General features: G+C 32.5%; 1 protein-coding gene and 1 long non-coding RNA gene across 5 annotated transcripts in view; one reads left to right on the top strand and one right to left on the bottom strand.

Moving 5' to 3' along the window:
- The window catches only part of LOC149080608 (lysosomal alpha-mannosidase-like), a 63,610-nt gene extending 46,369 nt beyond the window's left edge, over positions 1-17,241 (top strand). For all 4 annotated transcript variants that reach the window (XM_089239760.1, XM_089239759.1, XM_089239761.1 and 1 more), the window contains exons 14-26: positions 581-706; positions 2,195-2,317; positions 3,294-3,420; positions 4,656-4,729; positions 6,768-6,980; positions 7,334-7,452; positions 8,110-8,211; positions 9,262-9,349; positions 11,472-11,558; positions 11,668-11,901; positions 12,319-12,468; positions 13,612-13,756; positions 14,713-17,241. In XM_089239760.1, the coding sequence (XP_089095886.1) occupies positions 581-706; positions 2,195-2,317; positions 3,294-3,420; positions 4,656-4,729; positions 6,768-6,980; positions 7,334-7,452; positions 8,110-8,211; positions 9,262-9,349; positions 11,472-11,558; positions 11,668-11,901; positions 12,319-12,468; positions 13,612-13,756; positions 14,713-14,792 (1,668 nt within the window). In that variant the 3' untranslated portion in view covers positions 14,793-17,241. The remainder of the gene's footprint in view (positions 1-580; positions 707-2,194; positions 2,318-3,293; positions 3,421-4,655; positions 4,730-6,767; positions 6,981-7,333; positions 7,453-8,109; positions 8,212-9,261; positions 9,350-11,471; positions 11,559-11,667; positions 11,902-12,318; positions 12,469-13,611; positions 13,757-14,712) is intronic.
- On the bottom strand, positions 3,796-18,897 carry LOC149080607 (uncharacterized). Its single transcript, XR_016193608.1, has 3 exons — positions 18,782-18,897; positions 11,840-11,899; positions 3,796-4,203 (listed from the first exon to the last, which is right to left on the bottom strand). It is a non-coding gene; the product is annotated as an uncharacterized LOC149080607 (long non-coding RNA).
- Between the last annotated feature and the right edge of the window lie 5,418 nt (positions 18,898-24,315).

Below are 24,315 nucleotides of genomic sequence, written 5' to 3'. Positions count from 1 at the left end.
AAATAAACCCTGGAACATTCTCCAACGACTCCTAAAGCCATCTAATCTGTTATCACCACAAAATCTGTTAATCACATCAGTACCCAATTGTCCAGGAATATATGTTGTTGTTAATTTTGTATGTTTGCAGATTTTTTTCTTTTTGACTCAATAATAATGTGTTATAGACTCTGCACTCAACCATGAAATTGGGCTGGAAGAGATCTCAGCAATGGGATAAGTCCAGCAGCAGAGTTCTGGCATTCATTCATTCGGCCCTTCAAGTCTATTTCTATACTGATACTCTATAGCCGGGGGATTGTTCCTTGGCGGTACCTGAATATAATTTTTTGTTTTTCTTTCTTTATAATCTGGTGGTTGTCTAACCCTATAACATGAGCACTGGCCACCACTGGTTAAAACACATTAAATTGTTGTTGAAGTGATAATTTCACTGTTATGTAAATTTTATTAGGTGGTTAATGAAAAAGTCATTTCCTTTCATTCTGAACATTAGAAAGTTGGTATTGTAATGCATCATAATGGAAAAATAATAATGATTGATAACCTAATTCTTTCTTTTTTTCATATTAATCTACAGAATATTGTTTCAAGATCACTAAACAAACTAATGAGTTCAGATGAGACAGAAAACTGTATGACATCCATTCATTTTTGTTCCCAACTTAACATCAGCCGATGTGATTTTACAGAAACAGAGACAAAGGTAAGAGAGAAAAAATTCATGAATGATGAATTTAAAAAAAATCATGAATTCATTCATTATATAATGAATCATATTGAAAATGAGAAACTAATTTGTAAAATTGAAGAACTTGGAAGCACATGCAAAATCATTAAATAACTGTATGACAAAAAAAATCCATGTTCCCAAGGAAATTTTAACGGTTTTAGAGTATATTAAGGCTGCTGATTTTAAAACTGGTGTTGGTTTTGCAGAATTGGCTCTAATTTTGAGATAATGCATATTCCAAACATTTTAATATAGCCTGCAGCCACTAGTTTTCGCATCAAATTTTTACTTTCAATTTTTTATTTATTTCCCTTTTTATTCAATACATTATTACATTCATATCATGATTACCATCAGTGGTCTTTATTTATTGATATTAGGTTTATTATTGATTTACATTTCACACAGTTTCAGTGTGATTTGTATGCTGCTTATGTATTACCATTGGGATTTAACTCCCACTTTATCTCAAAAACCAGAGCCAATCTGACAAAACCAATGTCAGACTTGGAATCAGCACCCTAAAATCACTGAAAAATCTTCGAAAACAAAATCAGCATTGAGCAAAGTTATCATTGTTATTCTACTAGGTGCCTGTTGTATTAGTTAGTGTTACTAAGAATCATTCATGTTTTATAGACGCTAGATTTCACATCTTCTATAATTCAATAATTTATGTAATCATCAAGAATTCTTTTATTATGATGTATGTGAGCTCAAAATGATATTTTACTATGATGTTACATTCATTTAAATTTTTCATGTTAATTTATGTTAAATGTTCAGTTCCCTGAACGAAATAATAAAACCTCTTCTCATAAAAGTTGAAAAATCCTTATCAATGAAATCTTCTGTATATAAACATATTTTTGCAGATAGCTGCTAATGTTTTGGTGGTTGTCATTCAATGAGAAGAAGAGTTTATTCTGCTAAAAGGCAGTGAGATGTTTGAGTAATTTCTTGGCATTTCTCAAACTTCCATGGTGTGTGTCATTGAGGGACATTTATGGGTCCCTTATTATATTTCTTACAAAGTACATATATGCTTTATGGGTAGAAAATGTCAGTCCTCTGCAGCTTAGTGGTAGATCACCCATACAAATTATGAGGGAATAGAGGTTTTATTTCCCCCAGAGGCATGTGAAATTTTTTTCTAACTTCATCTTCATCTCCACTTGGTATCCAGTCTTTTGTATTCTATGTGAATAATGGAGAGTAACATTGTTTCTCTCTGGTCTAGAATTTGTTAACTTTGTGGATTGGATAATTTGATGTTTGGACTATTAATGCTCTACTGTATCTAAACTTTTAATGAGGATGTATATAAATGTGAGTAAGAACTCCATATAATGGAAGTTATGACATGTTTTTTAACCGAACAGAATCAATTTATTCTACTAACTCATTTTCTTAAAACCCTTTGAATATAATTTTATATTAATGATTATTTTTCTATTCTAGTTCTACCTTATCATATATAATTCATTTTCCCAAGAAGTTACAAGCTTCATTCGTCTGCCAGTATTAGGAGAGTGGTACAATGTAACTAAGACGTCATATCCAGAAGATATAATTGAAACACAGGTATTTTTTCAAAACTCAATACTTTAGAATGTGTTATCACTTTTTTGAAACTAATAGAACTAATGTATTCTACACATTACACAGTTAGAAAAATAGACAAATATGTTTTATTACTATTAGAATTCAGATGAAAAAATAGAAGGTAAAAAAGGGAAAAAGTAACTGCAAAACTATTTTTTTAATGTATATAAACATACATCTCTTACTTTCTTCCCATTCCAATACACATATTTAAGTTTTATTTAGGGAACTACCTAAAAGGAACTAGAAAATTAAGAAACTATTTTTGGGTTTCATGATACCATTAAAATATGAAATTAGGTATAAAACTTCAATTACATTTTTAAACATAAATATAGTACCTATTGTTCTACTCAGTTTGGTAATATTTTGACAAATAATTTGACAGTAAGATAGCAAAACGTACGAAGTGATCCAGTGGCTACTTTCCCACTACATTTCTCTCTCTTTTGTGCTAAAATTTCCTCATAGAATAATATTTTCCTCTCAGCATGTAGAAAGTGCCTAATGCAATTGCAACCTACAATCAAAATTGATCAAAAAATGCGCTCAGTGGAGATTGTCTTTTCCCCCAAAGTACAAAAAGAACTGAAATTTTATGATCTTTTCAAGATGAGTTAACATGATCTATCATCAAATTTTTCATGAGTTCTGTTTAAAAGTAAAATAAAACTTTTTGAAGTATTATATTAAACTAAAACAAAATTATGGTTATTGAAAACCCTTAAGGTTTGATCAGGCCCAGGATGCAAAATTTTCAATTGTCTACATATTTTTTACTGATTATGATAAGATGTAACAGATCACATGTTATTTGAAGAAAGAAAAAATAAAATTTGTATGCAAACACAATAACCTATGATTAACCTGTATATAAACCAACTTAGAATGTATGTATATTTTTATGATATATGTCTCAGTAATTTACATGGAGACGAATTACATTAAAATGTAGGTTGTTCCTGTACCATTATCTGTATTAAACTTGCCAGAGAGATCAAGTTTATCAAAAAGCGAGCTTGTATTTCCTGTAACTCTGCAGCCAATGTCAGCTTCTGTTTATGGTATAAACATAGCACATGGTAAGATATTTTACTTGAAATATAAAATACAAATGAAACCCCACAGCAGGCAAAATGACTAAAGAGGTGGCTGAGAAAAAGTTTTCCATAATAAATATGCATGTCAGATATTTCAAAAACATCAACTCAATTAAAAATGCAATTACAAACTATATATATGATAAAATATTATACAATGCCCATAAAGAATACTTATGGTTGTCTTATTCTAAGTATGGATAGCTTCTCGATTAACCCCAACATGTTTACCATATATCTTTTTGAACATGTCAATTGTGTTAGAATTTACTACTCCCGGGGGTAAGCTATTCCATTTATTAACAACCCTATTAGAGAATAAAAAATTTGGTTAAATATTTCTCAAATTTTCATGCATTTTCTTAAAGAAAGAATTTTTATTTATATACACACTGTATATTTGAAGCCATACATTTTCTTTCTAGCTTGAGTCATGTAACACTTTAATTCTGCTTCATGAATATGAAAAATAATTATTCTGACCTCTACAGAAATTTCTGATTTAAATCTTGATTTTTGGATCATAAGAGGAAATTGGTGATCAAAGAGGACTTGATGGTCTGAGGGGAGTGGCATGATGATGATGTCATTACAAATGCTCACACACATAATAGGCCACTTGCACACATCTTTGATGTTGGAGGAGGCACAGCTCCTCCCTTTCCCTCCTCATATCTCAGGCCAAGCTTCAGATTCCACATGTTTCTCTTTTCTCTTGTGTGTGTGTGTGGGAGGGAGGCTAGCACTGGCACATGATTGTAATGACTAAACAACAACAAAAAATAAATAACTTTCTTAAAAATGAAAATATAAGCAACATCATTTTTAGAACAAATACCCCATACTAAAACCTATTTTTGTATAAGGAGCATTTAATTCTACTCGGGTATCAAAATAAAAAAAAATATTTCAAAGCGATTTTAATCTGAATTCATAAAAACATTGATTAAGGAACACTAATTGAAGAACAGAAAAAAAAGAAGATAATAAAAAAAATTGTATTTTTCATGAAAATGGATTATACATTCATTGTGTTCGTGTCTGTTTACTGTCAAATAAAAATCCACTTTCTAATACCAGGATTCAAACACAAAAAAATAAAATATAATGTTGAGAAAATTTTCTGTATGCATAACATTTATATACAATATATTTTTAATATTAAAGAATGAAAACTACAAAACTTCCATGCCTAGTATTTTATCTGTTTTTTTCAGAATATGAACCTGTAATTGATATTGAAAGTGCAAGAATCCCTACTTCTGTGCAGGATGCTGTTATTCAGAATGAGGTATTGTTGAGTTTTGTTTTTATCCACTTACATTTTGATAACCTTCTTCTCAAAATGTTGGTGCTTATTTCGTACCAATAAACTATCAATGAATGTAGCATATGCTTGTTGAAATTCTAGTAAATCAATGTATGCAGGTTTTTGAGTCTAATATGAAATTTTTTTTCACATCACATTCATAAAAGAAAAGGTAATTTTTTTTTTAGTTTTCAATTGTTCATTATTTAAATTAACATTTCTTTTAATGGCTGAAAATAAAGGTACTTGCATTTTGTGTTTTGTTTTTTATTCTGCACAAACATTAGTTTTTTTTAGAATGTTTTAGGAATTTATTTCATTCTTCTGCTCCAATATTTCTCACAATACCAAAAGTGAATATACCAACAAAAACATTAACCCATAATTAAATAAATGAGTTGCACATGGTAAGCTAGGTATTTAGCTATTATAATTCGAAAAATGTGCTTCAAAAAAATTATATTCACATACAGAGACGGCAACATGAAAAAAAACATTGAGAAGGCTGAAAGTTGCTGGTCGTCTATATATATATATCAGACTAAGCCACACATGTATGCAGGAGAGTTAGGGTGCATATTACATTGTTTTTTCAGAAATTACTGGGGTGGGGGCTCAAATGGCATTAGCTCTTAGGCTCCTATGTTCACATAGAGAGTTTCAAAGGACCCACTCATTGTCTAAAAATACTAAAGTTGTTAAGGAATGGTATTTTGTGTTATTGTTTATTCAGATATGCACATCTCAAAATATATTCTCATATTTGTAGCACCATTCACCAAAACAGTAAAATTTTGCTTAGAATTCTGGAAACCGCACTAGTCCTGTTTTTATATCAAAATGGCTTTCTGTCTTCCAAGAAATACTCCAGGATACATGATTTGCTCTGAATTTGGCTTGCCTTGTACCTGTGTGATTGTTAAAAAAATGGTTCTTATGTATTGGTTGCAAATCCTGGAAATGAATGAGCAACGATTGAGATTACAGAAGCTAGGCTTCCTCAGATTACAGCAAAAAACCATTCCTGGTAATAATGAAAAATACAACTGGTACTTGTTGTAACAAAAAATTTTAAATGGTACTGCGTTTTGTTATCTAAGTGAGTTACAATTCAAATACAGTGAAATCTTGCATACCACAGATCATGGCAGTGTTAATTCATCAAGGAATACAAGCAGATACAGCCCATATTTTCAGCTCCACCCACTTCCCACACTATAAATTTTTGAAATCTAACTTTGGTATAGAAGATCATCTCCTCGTAAATACTTATATGCATCTTAATAGACTCCTTTTGCAATTGCGTCTTCAGTCAAATAATATTTATTTTAAAGGGAAGTATATAAAATATGACCTGAAGAAAACTCATATTGCGCTCTGGGAACTCTCTAGACATGGACTCATGGAATTGTTAATTGTCTAACACATTTTTTACCATCAGAAATATCTCTTAGGGGTCTCATTGGAAATAATTTTAATATCATAAGTTTTCTGAGTTATAATAAAAATATTAACTTTAATAATATTTTTCTCTTTTTCATTGGAATAATTGCTATTAGAAATGAAATTGATTTTGATTTTTTTCACACATGAGTTTTGTTCCCCCATTTCTTGTATCATGTGCCCGTGTTTCAAAATAGCATGCTCTTTTAATCTCAAATATGTTCTTTTCCCATTTGCTTTTCTATATATTGAATTGATATTTTAATTTTTATATTGAATTTTTTTCTTTTTTGAATCTCTGTATTGAATTATATTGAATTTCCACTATGAGAAAGGTTGAACAGCCAATGTAATAAATGAGTTTGAGTTTGAAAACTCCACTAGTTATCATATAGTGTACTTTAAAACATACTTGTATGATATTCAGTTGATATTTTTTTTGATACTGTAAAGTTTTCTCTGTTCATCACTGAATATTGTAATATGTTTTGTTAACATACATAAAATATGTTACATCCTTTTAAATGCTTAGTATATCATTTTTCTCCATGTTAATAATGAAAAATAAATATTTCAGTTTTACCAAGTGAAAATTGATGGTTATAGTGGACTGATCAAGGAAATAATGCTAGTTGAATATGATCTTAAAATTCGAATGAAACAGTCATTCTATTTTTATCAAGGAATGCCTGGATACAGGATTGAAAGAGCATCTGGGGCATATGCATTCAATCCACAATATGATATAGCTTTTCCTTTAGGGGAAAATGTTACATACAGAGTGTTCAAAGTATGATTTATTTTATTTTTCTTCTGAAAAATGAGAAAATAAATTATTTAAAATTTGTCAGTCTATTCAATCTGAATGAATTAATGGATAAGTAGTTAGAAATAAATTGCATTAATTTTTTAATTTGATTATATATTATTTTGGATTTGTCATTATATAAAAATGACTGACGTATTGAATTTTTCAGTAATTTAAAAAACCATATATTCAATAAAAAATTACATTAGATAAGACAACTAAAAAAGAAACAATTGAAATGAGCTTTGCTGTATTCAGAATAGAACAATGCAGTTTATTTGTATTTTTATGGCATTTTTATAAAAAAGTAATCTTAGTCATCATTTTGAATTCAGGGAACTCTAGTTGAAGAAGTGCATCAGTATTATACACCATGGATAAGTCAAGTAATTCGTGTTTATAAAGGACAACCCTTTGTTGAACTTGATTGGGTTATTGGCCAGATTCCTGTATCGTAAGTATTAAAATGCTGATTTATGTTACAGGTTGTAAACTTATACAACTACCATATATATTCAAATAGCAGTGACAGCCACTTGAAACCAATGTACAAAATAAATTTTTATGGCAATTTATTGCACTAGGAATAAAATATCCTTCCCTCAAGCACTCACATAACTATGCTTTTTACAATGGTTTAGAGATTGACATGCCTCGTCTCAATGTGTGGCAGACATCATGTGAGCATGGAAAGAATCTGTTAAAAAATTTTAAATAATTTAACTTGTTCCTTTGAGAATTGTTCCTCTGAAGTCATAAGTTTAAAGGTCAAAGTATGTGAATTTGCATTTAAAACATACAGACAGACATAACCTACAGGTGGACAGTGGGAAGCAGGTGGAAACAGACCTGTCTTTTAATACAAATTAGATATGACATATACAGAGCTACAGTATTTCTAGCTGAAAAATGTTTTCTGTGTTCTACTTTTCTGGATACAGCTTATTTATCAGAAATCAGGGTACTTTTAATCATTTAATTCCCGCAGGAATCCTCACAAATATTTTACTACAAGTATATTGCTGTATAACAAATTTAACTAACATGAATAATAGTGCAATATTAAGAATTCCAGATTTAACTTTGTGCATATTTTATTTACCACATGTAGGGATAACATTGGAAGAGAAATCATCACGAGATTTGATACCGAAATTGATAATAGTGGTATATTTTACACAGACTCAAATGGAAGAGAGACTATTAAGCGTGTGTAAGTTCATATAATGGACATTTTCATATTTAAAATTTGTATGTATAATTTTTTTCATTTTTTTCAATGTTCAGTTAGTCATATTTTGTCAATTTAGTAATTAACAATAAAATTATATTTTAAAACAGATTACTGTAGTTAAATTTTGTCATGATGCATTTCATTCTCTTCAATTAGAAAATGTATTGCATTTATTTTTTAGTTTTTAAGATTTTTATTTGACATGAGTTATTTTTGCCTCAAAAATTGAGATGCTTTTTAAACCTTACTGTGAATGTGATACAACAGCATAGTTTTTTTTTTCTAACTGGTATCTTAAGCTCAAAAATCAGTTTCAATTAATAAAGTTTTTACTCAGGAAAAAGTATAAAAATAATGTGAACATACACTTTACAGATTCGAAGCAACTTTTTAAACTCTAAATGAGAAACAACTTCACTGCTAAAATTTTGAGATGGAACTTCTAGTTAAGAATAATAATAATTATTATTGAATAAAAGTACAGTCAATGTGTTCAATTTTACTAATGAACATATTTTTAAGATTAAGTCCTCTGGTCCCAAAACAATATGTCATTTCTTTAGATGTCTTTCCTTTTTACAAACTTTATGAGTTTGTAAAAACTAGCATTAATTGTAGTATATAAAGTAAACAATAAAAACAAATATGGTCAAGAACAAAAAATGATATAAGAAAAAAATATAGAAAAACCATTCTGTCACAAAGAGCTTCCAATGAATCACCTAATCCTTTGTTTTTATATGTGCCCCAGACTCTATGAGAAAATGAGTTTGACCAGTTATGGGGAAGAATACTGTAGAATGCTTTATATTTATAACACAAAGAAAAATACTGATAAGCATACCCTGTCATATCCCAGTGACTTAAAGAAGTTTATTTTACATGTTTTATCAAATAAAAATTTTACATTATTTTTAGTGATGCATTATTCAAGTGAAGTGATACTTGAAAATACAAGTAGTAACTAAAAGAACAAATGAAAATGTTCTCTGAGGTCTGATTGTATATATTTTGTATTTTTGGTATCAGGCGGAATTATCAAGAAAACTTTCCTTGGAATATTACTGAACATATTGCTGGGAATTACTACCCTGTGACAGCATGGATTTATATACAGGTTATATGTTTCATTTGATAGTAAACTTCCAAAATGAAAATTTTAGATTGAAATAAATATGAAAATAATTATAATTGAGAAGTAAGAAATAATATAGTGAAGAATAATAAAATAATATGCAAAATTTTGTGGTATCTGCACATGTAAAGTAAAAACTGTGCATACAAGGGTGCCAGAATTGTTTGAAACCTGTGGGTGATTGCTTTGAACTTTATGCACGAAACTTTGATTTCTGAATGAATTCCAGTGGTGCTCAGACCAGTGCCACGAATTACCATGGGTGCTCACCATAATACCCCTGGCTCAGATGCCACTGTGTTCATAATTTAAATAGCTCTGTGGGAAAACAGTTGTAATCCAAACTGACTACATTCAATATGAGAAACCTATGCTGCAAATCAAACTATGAGAGTGAAATCAATATAATAAAAAGCTAAAAAAAAGTTCTGTGAAAGTTATGCACGAGAAAAAATAATTTAACATAATAATGAGTAATTATGTAATTTTAGTGGAAATGAAATATAATTTTTCTTTTCCCTAAACCCTTGTGTGTTATTTTAATCACAAATGCCCTCAGTTTTATGAGATGATGCACTAGTTAAATCATACACAGCAATAATTCAAACATTTTTGAAAGTAAGTACGAGTCTTTTTAGATTTTATGATAAAAATTTCTAATTTCTGCTTTCTCTTTAAGTGAAACATTTTCTAAGACCTGATTTATTTATTAACATCTATATTAGTTAATTTTTTTAAGATTAGAATATTTTTTGCAAGCACTGTGGAAATCAACTCAATTGAGTGAAATATTTTTAAAATTATTATTTTTTCAAACTATAGCTTGCTCAGTTATTAAGTAATATCAAGTGATAAATTAAACTTGATAAGTTTTTGAGAAATAAAAAAAAACTGTATGAGTGATGGAGTTTTCATTCAATAACCACCAAATTTTTTGTTCATATGTCTATCTTTATGGACTGGTTTTTGTTTCATTTTTAACACTCATGTGTAGAGCAGAGGACGGATATACTTTAGAGTACAAAAAGTAATTTTGCCATTGTTTGTCTTTATTCCCTTCTTAAACCTGACAATTCAATTTATGTTGAAATTATGTTCCTCCCAACACCAGAGAGCCAAAAAAACCTGATTACCATATTTTGTTTGGAGCAAGAATTCTGAAAACTTTTTTTTTATGATTATTTGGACTATTATGTTATTCACAACATACAGTCAACCCTTCGTTTCGCAAAGACTTCAGTATATGAACCATGAAAAATGATTAGGTTTACGAACAACAGAAAATGATTAGGTTTATGAACTAGTCTTGGTTTACAAACACATAGAAAAACTGAATCTTGAGGGAAGACTATTTCAGAAGTCTGTGGTCATGTGGCTTTCTTTCTTTCTGTTTTTTGAGAGAGAGAGGACTTAGTTGAAGAATTTGATTTCATCTGAGTAATGTTCATGCCTCTGTAAATACAACAGCTATTATCACCTGTGTGATTCATGAATAAGCAGGTCATTTCCAGAGAACTTTTACCAAACACATTTTACAGAAATTTTTGGCATAAAACTAACATGCTCAATGATTACTCAAAACATCTATTTTAATATTCTACATTACATATTGCATATTGCATTCGCCATCATTGACAAAGCTTAGCAACAAAAATTTTACAGAACTATGAATTTGGCTTGGACGATGTATATTGTGACTAGATTGTGTTGCGAGCAGAGATTTTGCGGGTTTTGACACTGGGATTATAAATGATATTAATGAAACAAGACCTGGCCTTAGCATCATTTTCATTTCATCCCTTTTATACTCTGGGGGGGTTTTTTTGAGTAACTTATCATTGTAATGATTTTCATTGGTTTCACATTATGCACAGGAGCTGCTGCAAATATTTACACTAGAAAACTTTGGGGTGCCAGGAATGGAGTATTTTATTTTGCATTGATTCTTATGGGAAAAATTGTTTCTGTTTATGAACAATTTGGCTTATGAATGGACTTCAGAAACGAATTAAGTTCGTAAACCGAGGGTTGACTGTACTCACATATTTGTAATGAAATGCAATTAAAACTGCTACACAAAAATTGAAGTTTTGCACATTCTTAGGATGCCACTCAAGATATCCAGTTGTCTATTTTAACAGATCGTGCTGAAGGAGGAAGCAGTGTCAGAGATGGTTCACTTGAACTAATGGTATGTCATAGTCATTGTGTGATCAACACACCCAAATTTCTTTTTAACGATATGATTAGCTCTTTTTCCAACCCTTTTCTTCTCATTTTTTTTCTTTTTTCTTTTACAGGTTCACAGAAGGTTATTATTTGATGATGGTTATGGTGTGAATGAGGCTTTGAATGAACCAGGTCATGATGGCAAAGGCTTAATTATTCGTGGAAAGCATCTTTTAACACTTGGAAGGATAGTTGATATGCTGCCGCTCAATAAGATACTAGGAAAGCAATTGTTTTATTCACCTGTACTTGGTTTCATGAAACATAATCATTCCTTTGCTTCAAACTGCTTCCATTCTAGACCTGTAAGTATGTTTTTTTTAATAATTATTGCTTTTTTCTTGAAAAGGAAATAATGAGAAAATATGATAGAACTAAGATAAATAACAATTAAAATTAAACAACAAAAAATAAAAAATAAAACTTAAAATGATGTAAAATAAAGTTTGCTAATGTAGATTATGAAGCAGTTCTCTGAAAAAATTTAATACATGATAAAAACCAAAACTTTTGGTTCTAAAAATGAAAAACCAGAGACTTGTTTGTCATATAATATGGGAAAAAAGTCTCAGGTTTTTCCTTCTTACAGACAGTTGTTTTACTCAAATATATAAACTCTGGAACATATCTTATCCTAGATTTAATGAAACACGCTAATTAAATTAAATTTTTTCCTTGCAAAACTCTCAGTTCTATAATTTATAAAAAATTTTTTTACATAGATGAATGCTATGATTGAGAATCTTCCTCCAAATATTCATGTGCTAACCTTAGAAAAACTTGATTACAACAAATTGCTGCTTAGATTGGAGCACTTTTTTGAAAAATCTGATTATAGTGAAGATACAGTACCAGCTACAGTAAATTTGAGGGTAAGTAATTTTATATTTGATAAATTTGATTATTTAGCAGAATGATTCTTGAGTGAAAGGGTGAATGTGTGCGATGGTTTAGGCTTGCTTTTTGCAACACTAGTGGTTGGCATAATGAGGAGATATTTGCAGGTCTAAGCAGGAGTGTTTCCCTAAAGAAGAAAGAAAGATGTGTACTTCCTTAGACTATGTTAGAATATTTATTGACTATTTCTTTTATTTTGATCTGAAATATTGTATAGAATGACTTGATTTGATGATTTTATTAAGTATACAAAATTGGAAATACCCTGTTTTATTTTGAAATACACATTTTTTTGAATTACAAATAGTTTTATAACAAAATTTTTTTCATATTATAGATTAATTTAACACTGATAAAATAAATAAATAGATCCATAAATGGATCCAATTTTGTTCACTGAATTAAAACAATTTCTTACATTCAAAGATTAACTAATACCAGAGATAGCATTGTTTTTATTTTATTTATTGAACTAAGTTTAGATAGATCATCCAAAACTTTTCAAAAGCATAATAATTTCATACACTCACAGGCCAATTGCTCAGTTTGATGCAGTTTGAAGCCACTTATAATTCAGCTTGGCATATAAAATCTTTCAAGTCAAATTAAAGGAATGTGTGTTTTCAGTCTTTTGTAACCGGAATAAACTGTATCAATATAAATTTGTTTCAGTTTTATGTGGGCGTGGTAGCGCAGGTCGATAACATACTCGCCTAAAGTACCAAAGGATGTTTAGAGGTCTCACGAGTTCAATACTCAGTTCGTCCTTGTCAGAAACTCTCCTGACACAGGGGTACAACAGAAACAGTGATATGACCACAGAAAAAATTGCTACCACAGGAAGTCCCACACCGAGGGGTGAGCGCACTAACCTCTTATGGGCTGCTGTTTGGAATCGGCAATAAATTGTAGTTCCCAGTACAATTATCCCTCGTGTACAGAAAATGACTGTGGTGCAATGATCAAATGATCATTTTTATGTTTTACATTTGATTTAAATCTTGGCATCATATTCATTAATGTTAGAAATTTTCTTACAACATGCCTTTCTAAAAGATTACCAGTATTTTTGTTTCTAGATTGAATATGGTATCGTTCATATAAATTTTTTTTTTCAGGCCTTATTTGACAAGTTCTATATATTAAACATTCAAGAAACAACTCTTGCAGCCAATGCATATGTGAATGAGATTGAACGTTTGAATTGGTCGTATGATGATGAAACAGAACTTCCTTATGATTATAATGACCTAGATGCTAATGGTGAGGTAGTCATGTCATATTTTATGAATTGTATAAAATCTTGCATATTCTATTTAATAGTGCAATTATATAAATACAGTATGGAAGGACTATTGCCTTGAGAACTTGCTAGCGAAAGAGATCATTTTGATTACTTTCATATTTTCATATATATGGTTGATATATTCCATATAGTTGGTTTCATAAATCTGGAACCTTTTATTCTAAGTGAATTTTGAAAAATTATTATGTTTCAATGTCATTCCTGAGATTCTCCAACGCCTGTTAAATAATAGTTTGAAGGGTTAACTATTTGTCTCTCAGGTGGAAACAGATTTCTGTGATTTTTTGCTTATTCTAATCATTGTCATGGATGGAGATACGAGGGGGGAAAGCTCTCCCCCAGCATCAAAGGCAGTGCCGACTGATCTAATGTATATGCATATATATGAACTGACATCATCATCATCATGCCCCCTGCAGACTTTCATGTCTATCTCTACTTATGATATCATTGTGGTTCTAATTTATCAAGGAAAAAAGAATTGTGTTTGTTATCATCTACAGTTGAATCCTGCTACAAAAACTTCTAGAGACCGAAGACATCACTTCGTAGTAATGACGAAATTTCATTATAAAGAAATTTCAGATTTTCACTTTGTTTCTATATAAACTTATCTGGGAGATTAGAAAAGTTTTTGTTAAAGCAAGATTTTTGCTATAACAGTATGTGTTGAAATGGGAATCGACTATACTAATCTGTTGATATATTGGATGTTACGAAAAAATTGAGCTTGATTAATTTTTCAAAATTAATTTATAATAATCACCATTGGAGATGTCATTCAAATAAAAATACATTCATAAGTAAGTATTCAATTAATGTTACAATGTTATATAAATCTACTTGTTTTTGAATAATTATATTTAATTGATTTTTTATTATAACTAACGATTGATTATATATTTTTATATAGATGACCTATTTCATGACGAAATGGTAGTGTCCTTGAAACCAATGGAAATAAGAACATTTATTCTGACAGTTTATTATTGAGGTTTGATGGGAAAAACTCAAAGCTGCATTATTCAAGAAATCTTAGTAGTGAATGCTATTTTTTTATTCATATTAAAGAATGACATTTATAACATGGTATTTTATCATGATACTGTATTATCAAAAATTATCAAAATCTGATGCAAAATATTTCATTTTTTGAAAGTGACTAATATTTTTTAGGGGTATTTATGAGTGAGTCTCAATCTATTTCTTATGCTGTTTGGGTGTTATATGTATATTTTCTTCTGGATATATGCAATGCATATTATATTTACTTGAATCTATAAAGGGTACTTTTTTCTCCAAATTCCAACCATGTATATGGATGCACATTAGAATCAGTGCCAATATTATAATTACAAAACGCAATACACTTTTTTTTGCAGCTTGGGAAGGAAGTGAGCCTTAAATTTGTGAGTAAATCATTCCTTATCTGTTGATACAGTGGCATAGCTAAAAAAATATTTGAGTAGAGTGCTAACTGAAGAGTAACTTTCAGATTAAATTAAAAGAATGTTTTATCATAAAAATAGTTTTTAGCGTTGAAAATGTTTTAATGAATTTCTTTTCATTAGAAATTCATATCATATTATTTCTATATGTAGAATTAACTATCAAACTATCTGTTATATGAACGTAATGAACTTCCATGAACAAAATACAGCGTTCAAAATCATTGGTAGTCCACTGGTCCAAGAACAATGATTAAACACTCAGACCACCGAGAAGAATATTGTGGTGGTCCGCAGGACCAACAGCGTAAAATGTCGCCAGTCAGTTTGATACCTGAAAATGTCTTTTTTTTTCTGAATATGCTAAAAAAACATTCATTTATGTGAAGATATTTTGTTTTAATTATTTCGTAATCAATGTGTTGCTGTTTTAATCTTAGCAAAAACTATTCAGTGGGCCTATATTATACTTTCTTAGTACTATATATCTTTTGCAAAATGTTTTCTGAAAATGCAATTTAAAAAGGAATGCCTCTTCAAACCTCCACACTTGTTTATCGATAAAGCCACAGACTCAACAGTGGTGGCTTCATAAGGTCTGATTACAGTTCTAATTGTTCTTTATGGCTTTTTGCACCCCTTGGTGGTATATCACTCTTTTAAATGACAATATATTTAGGAAAATTAATTATTATTATTCAGAAGAGATTTTTCGTCTCTTTCAGAGAGATTTCGTCAGAAGAGAGATATACCTGGTGATACAAGAATACTTACATATTTTTTTGAACTGTTCAATGAAATAAGATTTAGGCAAAGGCTAGCATATATTTTGCGTTGAAAGATAAATTTACATAGCTATGCTACTGTATATAGAACAAATAATTTTTATCAGGAACAGAATCATTTTTTTAAAGGCAGAAAAATTGTTATTGCATATCTTTTACCTATTAATATATAAAAAAAATCTATGAATTAGGAAATTGTACTTGATTGAAAGCAAACAGTTAATTAGTATTTTTATTAAAAAACTATATAACATATTACGATTTGACTTGTGCATAAAATAGAGTGAGAACTCGATATAATGGTACTCTGCTGAGCAAGAAAAAATGTTGTTGTAGAGGGATTATCACATTATATTGAGCATTGTTATAGTGAGGTTTCACTGTACAGTAGACTCCCGCTAATTTGGCACATATCAGACTATCATTAATAGTATCATGGGCCCCTGGGCCAATTGATTTTTCTGAGGCCCTGCCAAGCAAATTCTCTAAAATTTCAAGCCGATCTCATTTTTGTGAGGCCCCCAGGCCATGCCCAGGTGGGCCCATGCCTTAAGACGGCACTGATCAGACCATCGGGTGTGCTGGATTATTGAAATCATTGGATTACTGGAAGTCAATTGAAAAAGCCCATTTAAATAATAATTTCTGTGCAAAAACATGCAGTGACATGTGTTTCTCTTCTATGGGCTAGAAGAAAACCCGCTTATTGGATGGCTGGATTATCTGGAGTCTACTTTATTCATAAACATTTTATTCCACTAAAAACACCTTTTCTAATACCAAAATAATGAAATGTTTTTAAGTGATAAATATTTAGTCTATGTTTTGTTTATATATATATTGTTTTCAGTGTGTATATTATTCTTTCCAATACAATACAAAATATTCAACAGTTTCTCCACAATTAAGAAAAATGTTCAAAATAAATTTTATGCAGAAAGAAGCATTCAAGAATTTATGATGTGAATGCTTATATGTAAATAAAAATGTACATATTTTCATACTTTTAAATAAGTATATATAGTTATTTTTATGTATATAGGCCTATGTTACTATGCTTAGATGCATGTTACATTTTACTGCAACGTTTTAGTTGCATTCTGCTGAGTTGAGCGGAATTATCAAAATCACACACATTATTTATGAGTACATTTGAAGTGGTAGAAGCTGAGTGTCTTTTGAATGTGATTAAAAATTATACTCACTCGATGGACTCTATTTCTTCTTTTTCAATTGCCAAATGTTCCACAAATCAAAAATTTATACATGATTTGCAGATGATATTATAATTAAGGATACATCAATTTCACAAATGAAATATTAAAATTTTTTGAACAAAAAGTTTTTAAATCTGAAATTTTGCACTTATTTACAAAAAAAAACTTCAAATTCAAAACTTTGCATTTGTTCACTATAAAAACGACGTAATTTTTTCAAGTGTAATTACAGCTGTTTTTTTAATTATGACATGTTTTTAATTTAGATTAAGCTGCCCTTGAAACAATGAGAAGTACCAACATTTCTTTTTTTGCATTTGAAGTCTACTACTACTTAACGGTGTATGCAACTCGTGAACATTCCTCAGGGTAATTTCTAACGAATTGGTGCATGCAAAAAAATGGTGTGTGCATATGCGTGGCAATAACATATTTATGTTGCCAAAGTTTTTTTCCAGATGGTCTAGGTCTTTGATCACCTGCTTATATCTCTTCATTGAGACAGAGCAGTGGGCCATGCTTTTGTTAGGAAGAGGAGGTGGTTATACTGGTGTCATTTGAAGTCTGCATGACTTTACCAAATGTCTGTTGGTTTACCACTACAAATACTTGTCTGTTAACATAATTTTTCCCCCATCCCGCATCACATCTTTAAAAAAAAATCTTTTTTTGGAAAAGGCTTCCAGTAACAAATTTTGATAAAAAAATGATGTAGGTGTTGCTGGGACTTTAGATGGCATAGAGTCAATTTATTGGAATAATTATCTGCAGCTGTCTTCGGCATGATATTGTTTCCTTCTTCAATTCACAATTTTTATTTGTGAAATGTTTGTTTTTTACACCACAAAATTTGTGCACGAATGAATAGTTTAATTGTCCCAAATTGTAGATTAGTTCCATAATTTTTTCCGGCCCTTGTGTACCCAGCCTTACAGAGCTAAGACATAAAAGTCAACCGAATACATATTATAAGAGTTGGAACTTCATTTTCGAAACTGAAGATTACATGAACCAGGCGCATACTTTGTATAACAATCACATGCAAAAAGGTGCTTTAATTCATGCGGGAATACCATTTTTTTAAACACATGTAATAGGGCCCAAGGCTCAAGTACTTGAGAAAAATTATTACAAATTTTCACTTTTTAGAACTGCAAGTTATTGATATTTCACAAAAAAATAGCAAAAAAAAAAAAAAAAATTCAAATTTTCACATTTATTCCTCAAAATTCACACGTTTCACATTTATTGCATTAATTTCATCATAAATGTGAAATTTACATATTTTTAATTATAATCCAAACATTTAAAAACTGAACAATCAAAACATATTATATCTAAATCCCAGGAACTTGATTAAGTAGGCACAGAATGACATTACTGGTGTACATGTATTACGGTACCATTTGCACAAAAAAAATTCAATGTCAGTGAAGACAATACTTTTATTTCATTATGATGGAAAAATTTCAGCATTTTTGGCAGGGTTATGATTGGGCAAACAAACTTTTTTAAAGAGTTCATTCACTCACTTTAGACTTTCAACATTGCATGGAAGCACACATGCTTACCCTGGCTAACCCAGTTCTGATTTGCGGAATCGAATATCAAATTTATATGGTGACATGAAGTGCCAAAACTATTGTACACAGATATAATAATAACATTGTTAGTTTTGGATTTGCTTAAAAGAGGGCGACAGCACTGCGGTTGCGTGCGGATTTTTATTCTTCAGAGCATTTATAGGCCTATATATACACACGTACTTGATGACCAAAAATTTTAGTGTATATTCTGGGATATTTAGTGCATATTTTGGCATTTTAAGTGCTTAAGTGCACATTTTGGTATTTAAAGTGAATTTTTAAACATTTTTAAGTGCATATTTTTGCATTTGCAAGAGCATATTTTTGAATTTTTAAGTGCATATTTATAGAGCATATTTTGCCACTTTTTTAGTGCATATAATCCGGGCTCTACTAATTAGCATATATATCATGAACGGACTTTTTTTCAAGGAGGTGGGGAGAAGTTCACTATTTGTGTTCTTCCATGTTTTCCCACAAAAATCTCGGCTTGGAAGGAGTAAGCCATCCACACTCCACGTACGCCAGTGCATATCTGAATGCCGGAGGTAAAGGACACCACGACACAAAGGAAAATTTTTTCAGGAGAACCATTAAAATTTTTTTTAGCATGCCTTTCTATGAAGCTCACTTGTTTTATAAAGTGAATGTCTCATTTTCCGAGGATGATTTCACTCCCCGCACGAAAGTTTTTAGCAGCTGGCAGATGCGAAGGTATATTTAGGAAAGAGAGAAAATTCAACAGCTCTTTGAGGGAAATCGAACCCACATCCTCTGTAGTGAGTGCACTACACAACTAAGGAAACGAATATGTCAATCTTTTCTCAGAGCTCGTGTGCACTGAACGAGACCGTGCATGGACGGTCGGACATAATTCAGGCCAAAGCCCACAAGTGCTGACACTGCCACCAGACGGCGACTTATCCGCGGATGATGTCACTTTCCGCTATCCATACGAAGGTTTTACAGCTGACTGATGAGAAAGTATATTTAGGAAAGAGAGAACATTTTCCAACTAAAAGGGGAGCTGGAAGGAAGGATTGCGACATTCGTTACTTTTGTAGTTTAGTGGTCGAGGGCGCTCATACGGCAAGTGAGAGGACATGGGTTCGATTCCCCGCAAGGACAGCTGGATATTTTCTCTCTTTCCTAAATATACCTTCATTACAGCCAGCTGTTAAAAACCTTCGTATGGATAGCGGAGAGTGACATCATCCTCGGATAAGCCGCCATCTGGTGGTGGTGTCAGCACTTGTAAGCTTTGGTTTGAATTGGGTTCGACCGTCCATGTACGGTCCCGTTCAGTGCACACGAGCTGTAAGGAAAGATTGAGATGTTCGTTGCCTTTGTAGTCTAATGTGCTCACCCGGGAAGTGAGAGGAGACGTGGGTTTGATTCCCCGCAAGGGCAGTTGAATTTTCTCTCTTTTCTAAATACACCTTCGCACAGCCAGCTGTTAAAAATCTTCGTAATACAGTATCTCATTTATTGAAAAAGGATTTGGTTTCCTTTACCTATGTTTAGTGTAACGAAAGTACTGTGAATTAATAGCGTCTCCCAATATTGACGAAAATGTACATAGTGCCCTTTACCTCCGGTATTACAGTATATTCCTTTGTCTTCTCAAGCTTATCGAATAAAAAAAATCTATGACTTTCACACTTCATGTATAGCCTATGCGTATGCAGAATTTTCTCGACAGGAAAGGGTGGTGTTTTCTCTTTTTCCCCAGAGACATAGGCACCGGTACCTGGGACCGAGGCTATTTCAGTCCCGCCAATGAATTTTGCGAGAGAGGAAAGAAAACAAATAGATTTGTTTGAATTTATCCCACTGGCGTTGGGACGCAATATTATGTTCTTGATCGTAAAGTGGTTAACTGCAAAAAAACACCAGAATCTTTGCCCAAGGCCCAGGGCCGTATCTAGGCTAGGGCAACCGGGTGCACTGCCCCGATCCAAATGGGGGAACCTCACAAAAAATGTACACTTATTTTGCATAATTTTTTTTAAGGGACCCCCAAGAAAATGTCTGCCCCGAGAAGATACGCTATGACCCTGCCAAGGCCCCCTCATTCTTGTTTATGCCAGCGGATTATACAACACAATGCGGTATCTCTTTTTTTAGAACTTCAATGCAGATTCCACACTTCTCGAAGTGGACCCCTAGGTCAGGTTTTATGGTCGGGCTTTTTTCTGCTATGTGAATTGGTGAAAAAAATAAAAGACTGATAGATCTTCGAAGCCCTGAACTCCCTTATGAGATCCATGTTAAAACTACAGCTGACATTCAAAAATCCGACCATCAATAATCCAGTTTCTTCAGATTTCCAGCATAGATTTCGGAGCGCATTTTCAAATTTACCACGTTAGGGTGCCACGTTTTCTTTATCCAGTGAAACTAAAATTCTGTACAGGGTGATTCTAAATTCATGGGACACACTTCACACAAGCATTTTCGTTCATAGAAATATGTGGTCGAATCGCAATAGTAAAGGCAGTAAAGGGTTTTTTAATGAGTGCACAATAGCACTTCACCAAAAGAAATTTTATGATATTTTCTCGACGTATTTGCTGCGATATGTGCTATCAATCAGTCGAGGGTGCAGAGGGTTGTAATGTGGTAGGCTTCCTTACGATACAGCCTGGGAAACTGTACCTTTGCATTGGATTGAAGTTTGGTTTTTATTCGTGTGAGGACGATCAAGGTTAATCATCTGCTCCAAACAATGACAAATGGCATAATGTCTTGTGGTAAAATTTGGGATACTCAGGTTGCACCATGTGAGGGGCCCCTACTATATTACAACCCCCTGCATCCTCGAGTGGTTGATATGACGTATCGCCGCAAATACGTCGGAAAATATATTTTCTTTTGGTAAAATGCTGTTGTGCACTCCCTAAAAACACCCTCTACCGCCTTTGCTATTGTAATTCGACTGCACATTCTATGACCAAAAATGATTGTTTAGGTGTCTTATATTACCTCTTAAAGCTTGTCCCATGAATCTAGAATCACCCTGTACAACTGTTTTATATACTGTAGTTGGTGAACATTATAACATTTCATTTCCTTTTCATTTAGTGTTTATATCTCTTTTTTATTGGACTGCAGGTGGTCATTTTCCGTTAAATCTATACAGCATATATACATTATAACGATCCAACAAAATCCGGCACTCCTCAGGTCAAGAGGTTACCGGGTTTTCGAATGTCAACTGTTCTTCCATCAAGTCCAGTATTCGATTTTATGTAATCAATGTGTCCACGAATCAAAATCTCTGATTCGTGAATAAAAGGATATAATTGCGCTGAAAACGGGGGGGGGGGGAAACGGGCGTCCAATCATTGTCCGATAATTTTAAACCGTTGTTCTCAGAGGAAACTTCTAATTGGAGGTTCCCACTGTATATATGTTACTACCAAAGCCAGAAGTTGGCCACTTCGCGAAGTGGCCAGCCCAGTTGACCCGACCAATGTCCGAAATTCGAGCTTTCGCCGGCCCCTATATATAGATCCCTATGATTCGGGGTCATCGCCGCGTTGGCGTATTTTTTGTGTGATAATTATGACCATTTATAATTAGCCATAGCTAACCATAATTATTGTAGTTAGCTACGTCAACCCTAACAATCAAAGGAATCTGAATATCGATATCTTAGTGATCCATACATAAGAATGTGTAGGGATCGACATAAAGGGGCAGGCGAAAGCCGGAATTTCGGACATTGACCGGGTCAACTGGGCTGTCCACTTCATAAAGTGATCAACTTCGGGCTTTGGTAGTAACATATACATGATCACCAATCATCCAGAGTCGTATCTATAGGGGAGCTAAGCGGGCTATAGTCCAGGGTGGCGGGAAATTACGAAAATGAGTAGTCAAGAAAACTGTATTAGAATTGGAGGAGGGAGGGAGGGAGGGAGGCAAATTTTGCATAGTCCAGGTGGCGAAAACATGAATCCGCTTCCACAATCATCTTGCTGATATTGACAAATTTATTCTATACCTTGCGAGTTAGTAGCATAGTTTAGGCATAATCACCAGTTTATAGTGATAAATATGGTAAATTGTGTGTATACTTATATAACCAACACCATCTATAGCAGTGTCTCTCGACCTTTCTGAATGTAAGGATAAGTAAAATGTCTGAAACAATTTTTGACGAACCACTTGCGTCCCGTATTATACAAATACAAATACAACGCCACAACAGGCAAATTGCCCAACGAGGTGGCTGACTTAAGAACATCATGGATCCCCGAGCCATTTTTTGGAGGCCCCACCTACTACTGCTACACCGCACATGCACCCCCCCCCCGCGGAACCCCCCAACGAATCGGTACATGCGGGAATGTGCGTGTACGTGTAGTGCAACCTGACGTAAAGTTTGTTTCTGTGTAATGCTTGTTATGTGTAGTGCTGTCATCTGCCCCCAGTTTTTCCAACTATGAGTGAAGTGTTATGGTTGAATGATTTACCGTTGTAGGACTGTTGCTCTCTGTGGCGAGACTTTTTTAACGGGGAGATCGGCTCGCATTTGCGCCTTGAAGTTGGGAACCACAGAAAACCAACTTCCGCCGACCACCACTGTGGGGTTCGAACCCGGATCCTCGCATCACGAGTCCGGCACTATAACCACTCGACCACCACAGCGGCAGTTTCAGAATTATTTTGTACAAATGTAATGTTTTTTTAACGATGCTTGATCGAATTTGTAATGTTTGCTAAAATCGTGAATGAACGGCGTTTTATAACTTATCATGGTAATTAATAGCTGGAAAATACAAATTCATCTTACATATTGTGCATGGTCGCTCATTTTGGTTCAAACAACCCACGTTTTACTTACGAGTTGAATGGCGTTATTATTCCGGATGCAACTAGGATCACTGATCTGGGTATTCTTATTGACGAACGGTTTAGGTTTTTTGAACATTGTTCAGCGGTGGTCAAAAAATCGAATAGAATGCTTGGTTTCATTCTCAAAAAGGTCTCTTCGCGTTCTCCTAAAGTGATTCTTCTACTTTTCCGGGCGTAGTTCGTCCTGGATTGGAGTATGCCGTTAGGTTTTGGCGACCATTCCTACAGAGGGACATAAGACTTGGTCGACGGGGTGCAGAGAAGAGCCACGCGGGCTCTGGCTTAAGCTAATACAAATACAAATACAACGCCACAACAGGCAAAATGCCCAACGAGGTTGCTGATAAAAAGATGCCCATAAAAATATGGATGTCATATATTTCAAAAATACAGCAACCCAATTAAAAATGCAATTAACACAAATTATAAACAATATATACACATGATAACATACTGATTGATTTTTTGAGCGTGTTTATATTAGAAGAGCGCAGGTGTCGAGGGATAATAATATATATTGATGTGTTTAAAATTTTCAACGGGATGGATAAAATGAACCATGAGTAATTAATACATCGTAAATCAACTGCATCGACAAGAGGATACCAGTATCGATT

Source organism: Pholcus phalangioides, unplaced genomic scaffold, assembly GCF_987345545.1.
Source record: "Pholcus phalangioides strain wild (caught in Gottingen) unplaced genomic scaffold, Ppha-v1.0 ptg000011l_1, whole genome shotgun sequence".
Classification (NCBI taxonomy): Eukaryota; Metazoa; Arthropoda; class Arachnida; order Araneae; family Pholcidae; genus Pholcus; species Pholcus phalangioides.
The sequence above is the reverse complement of the archived record's forward strand: the minus strand, read 5'-3'. Positions and strand labels throughout refer to the sequence as shown.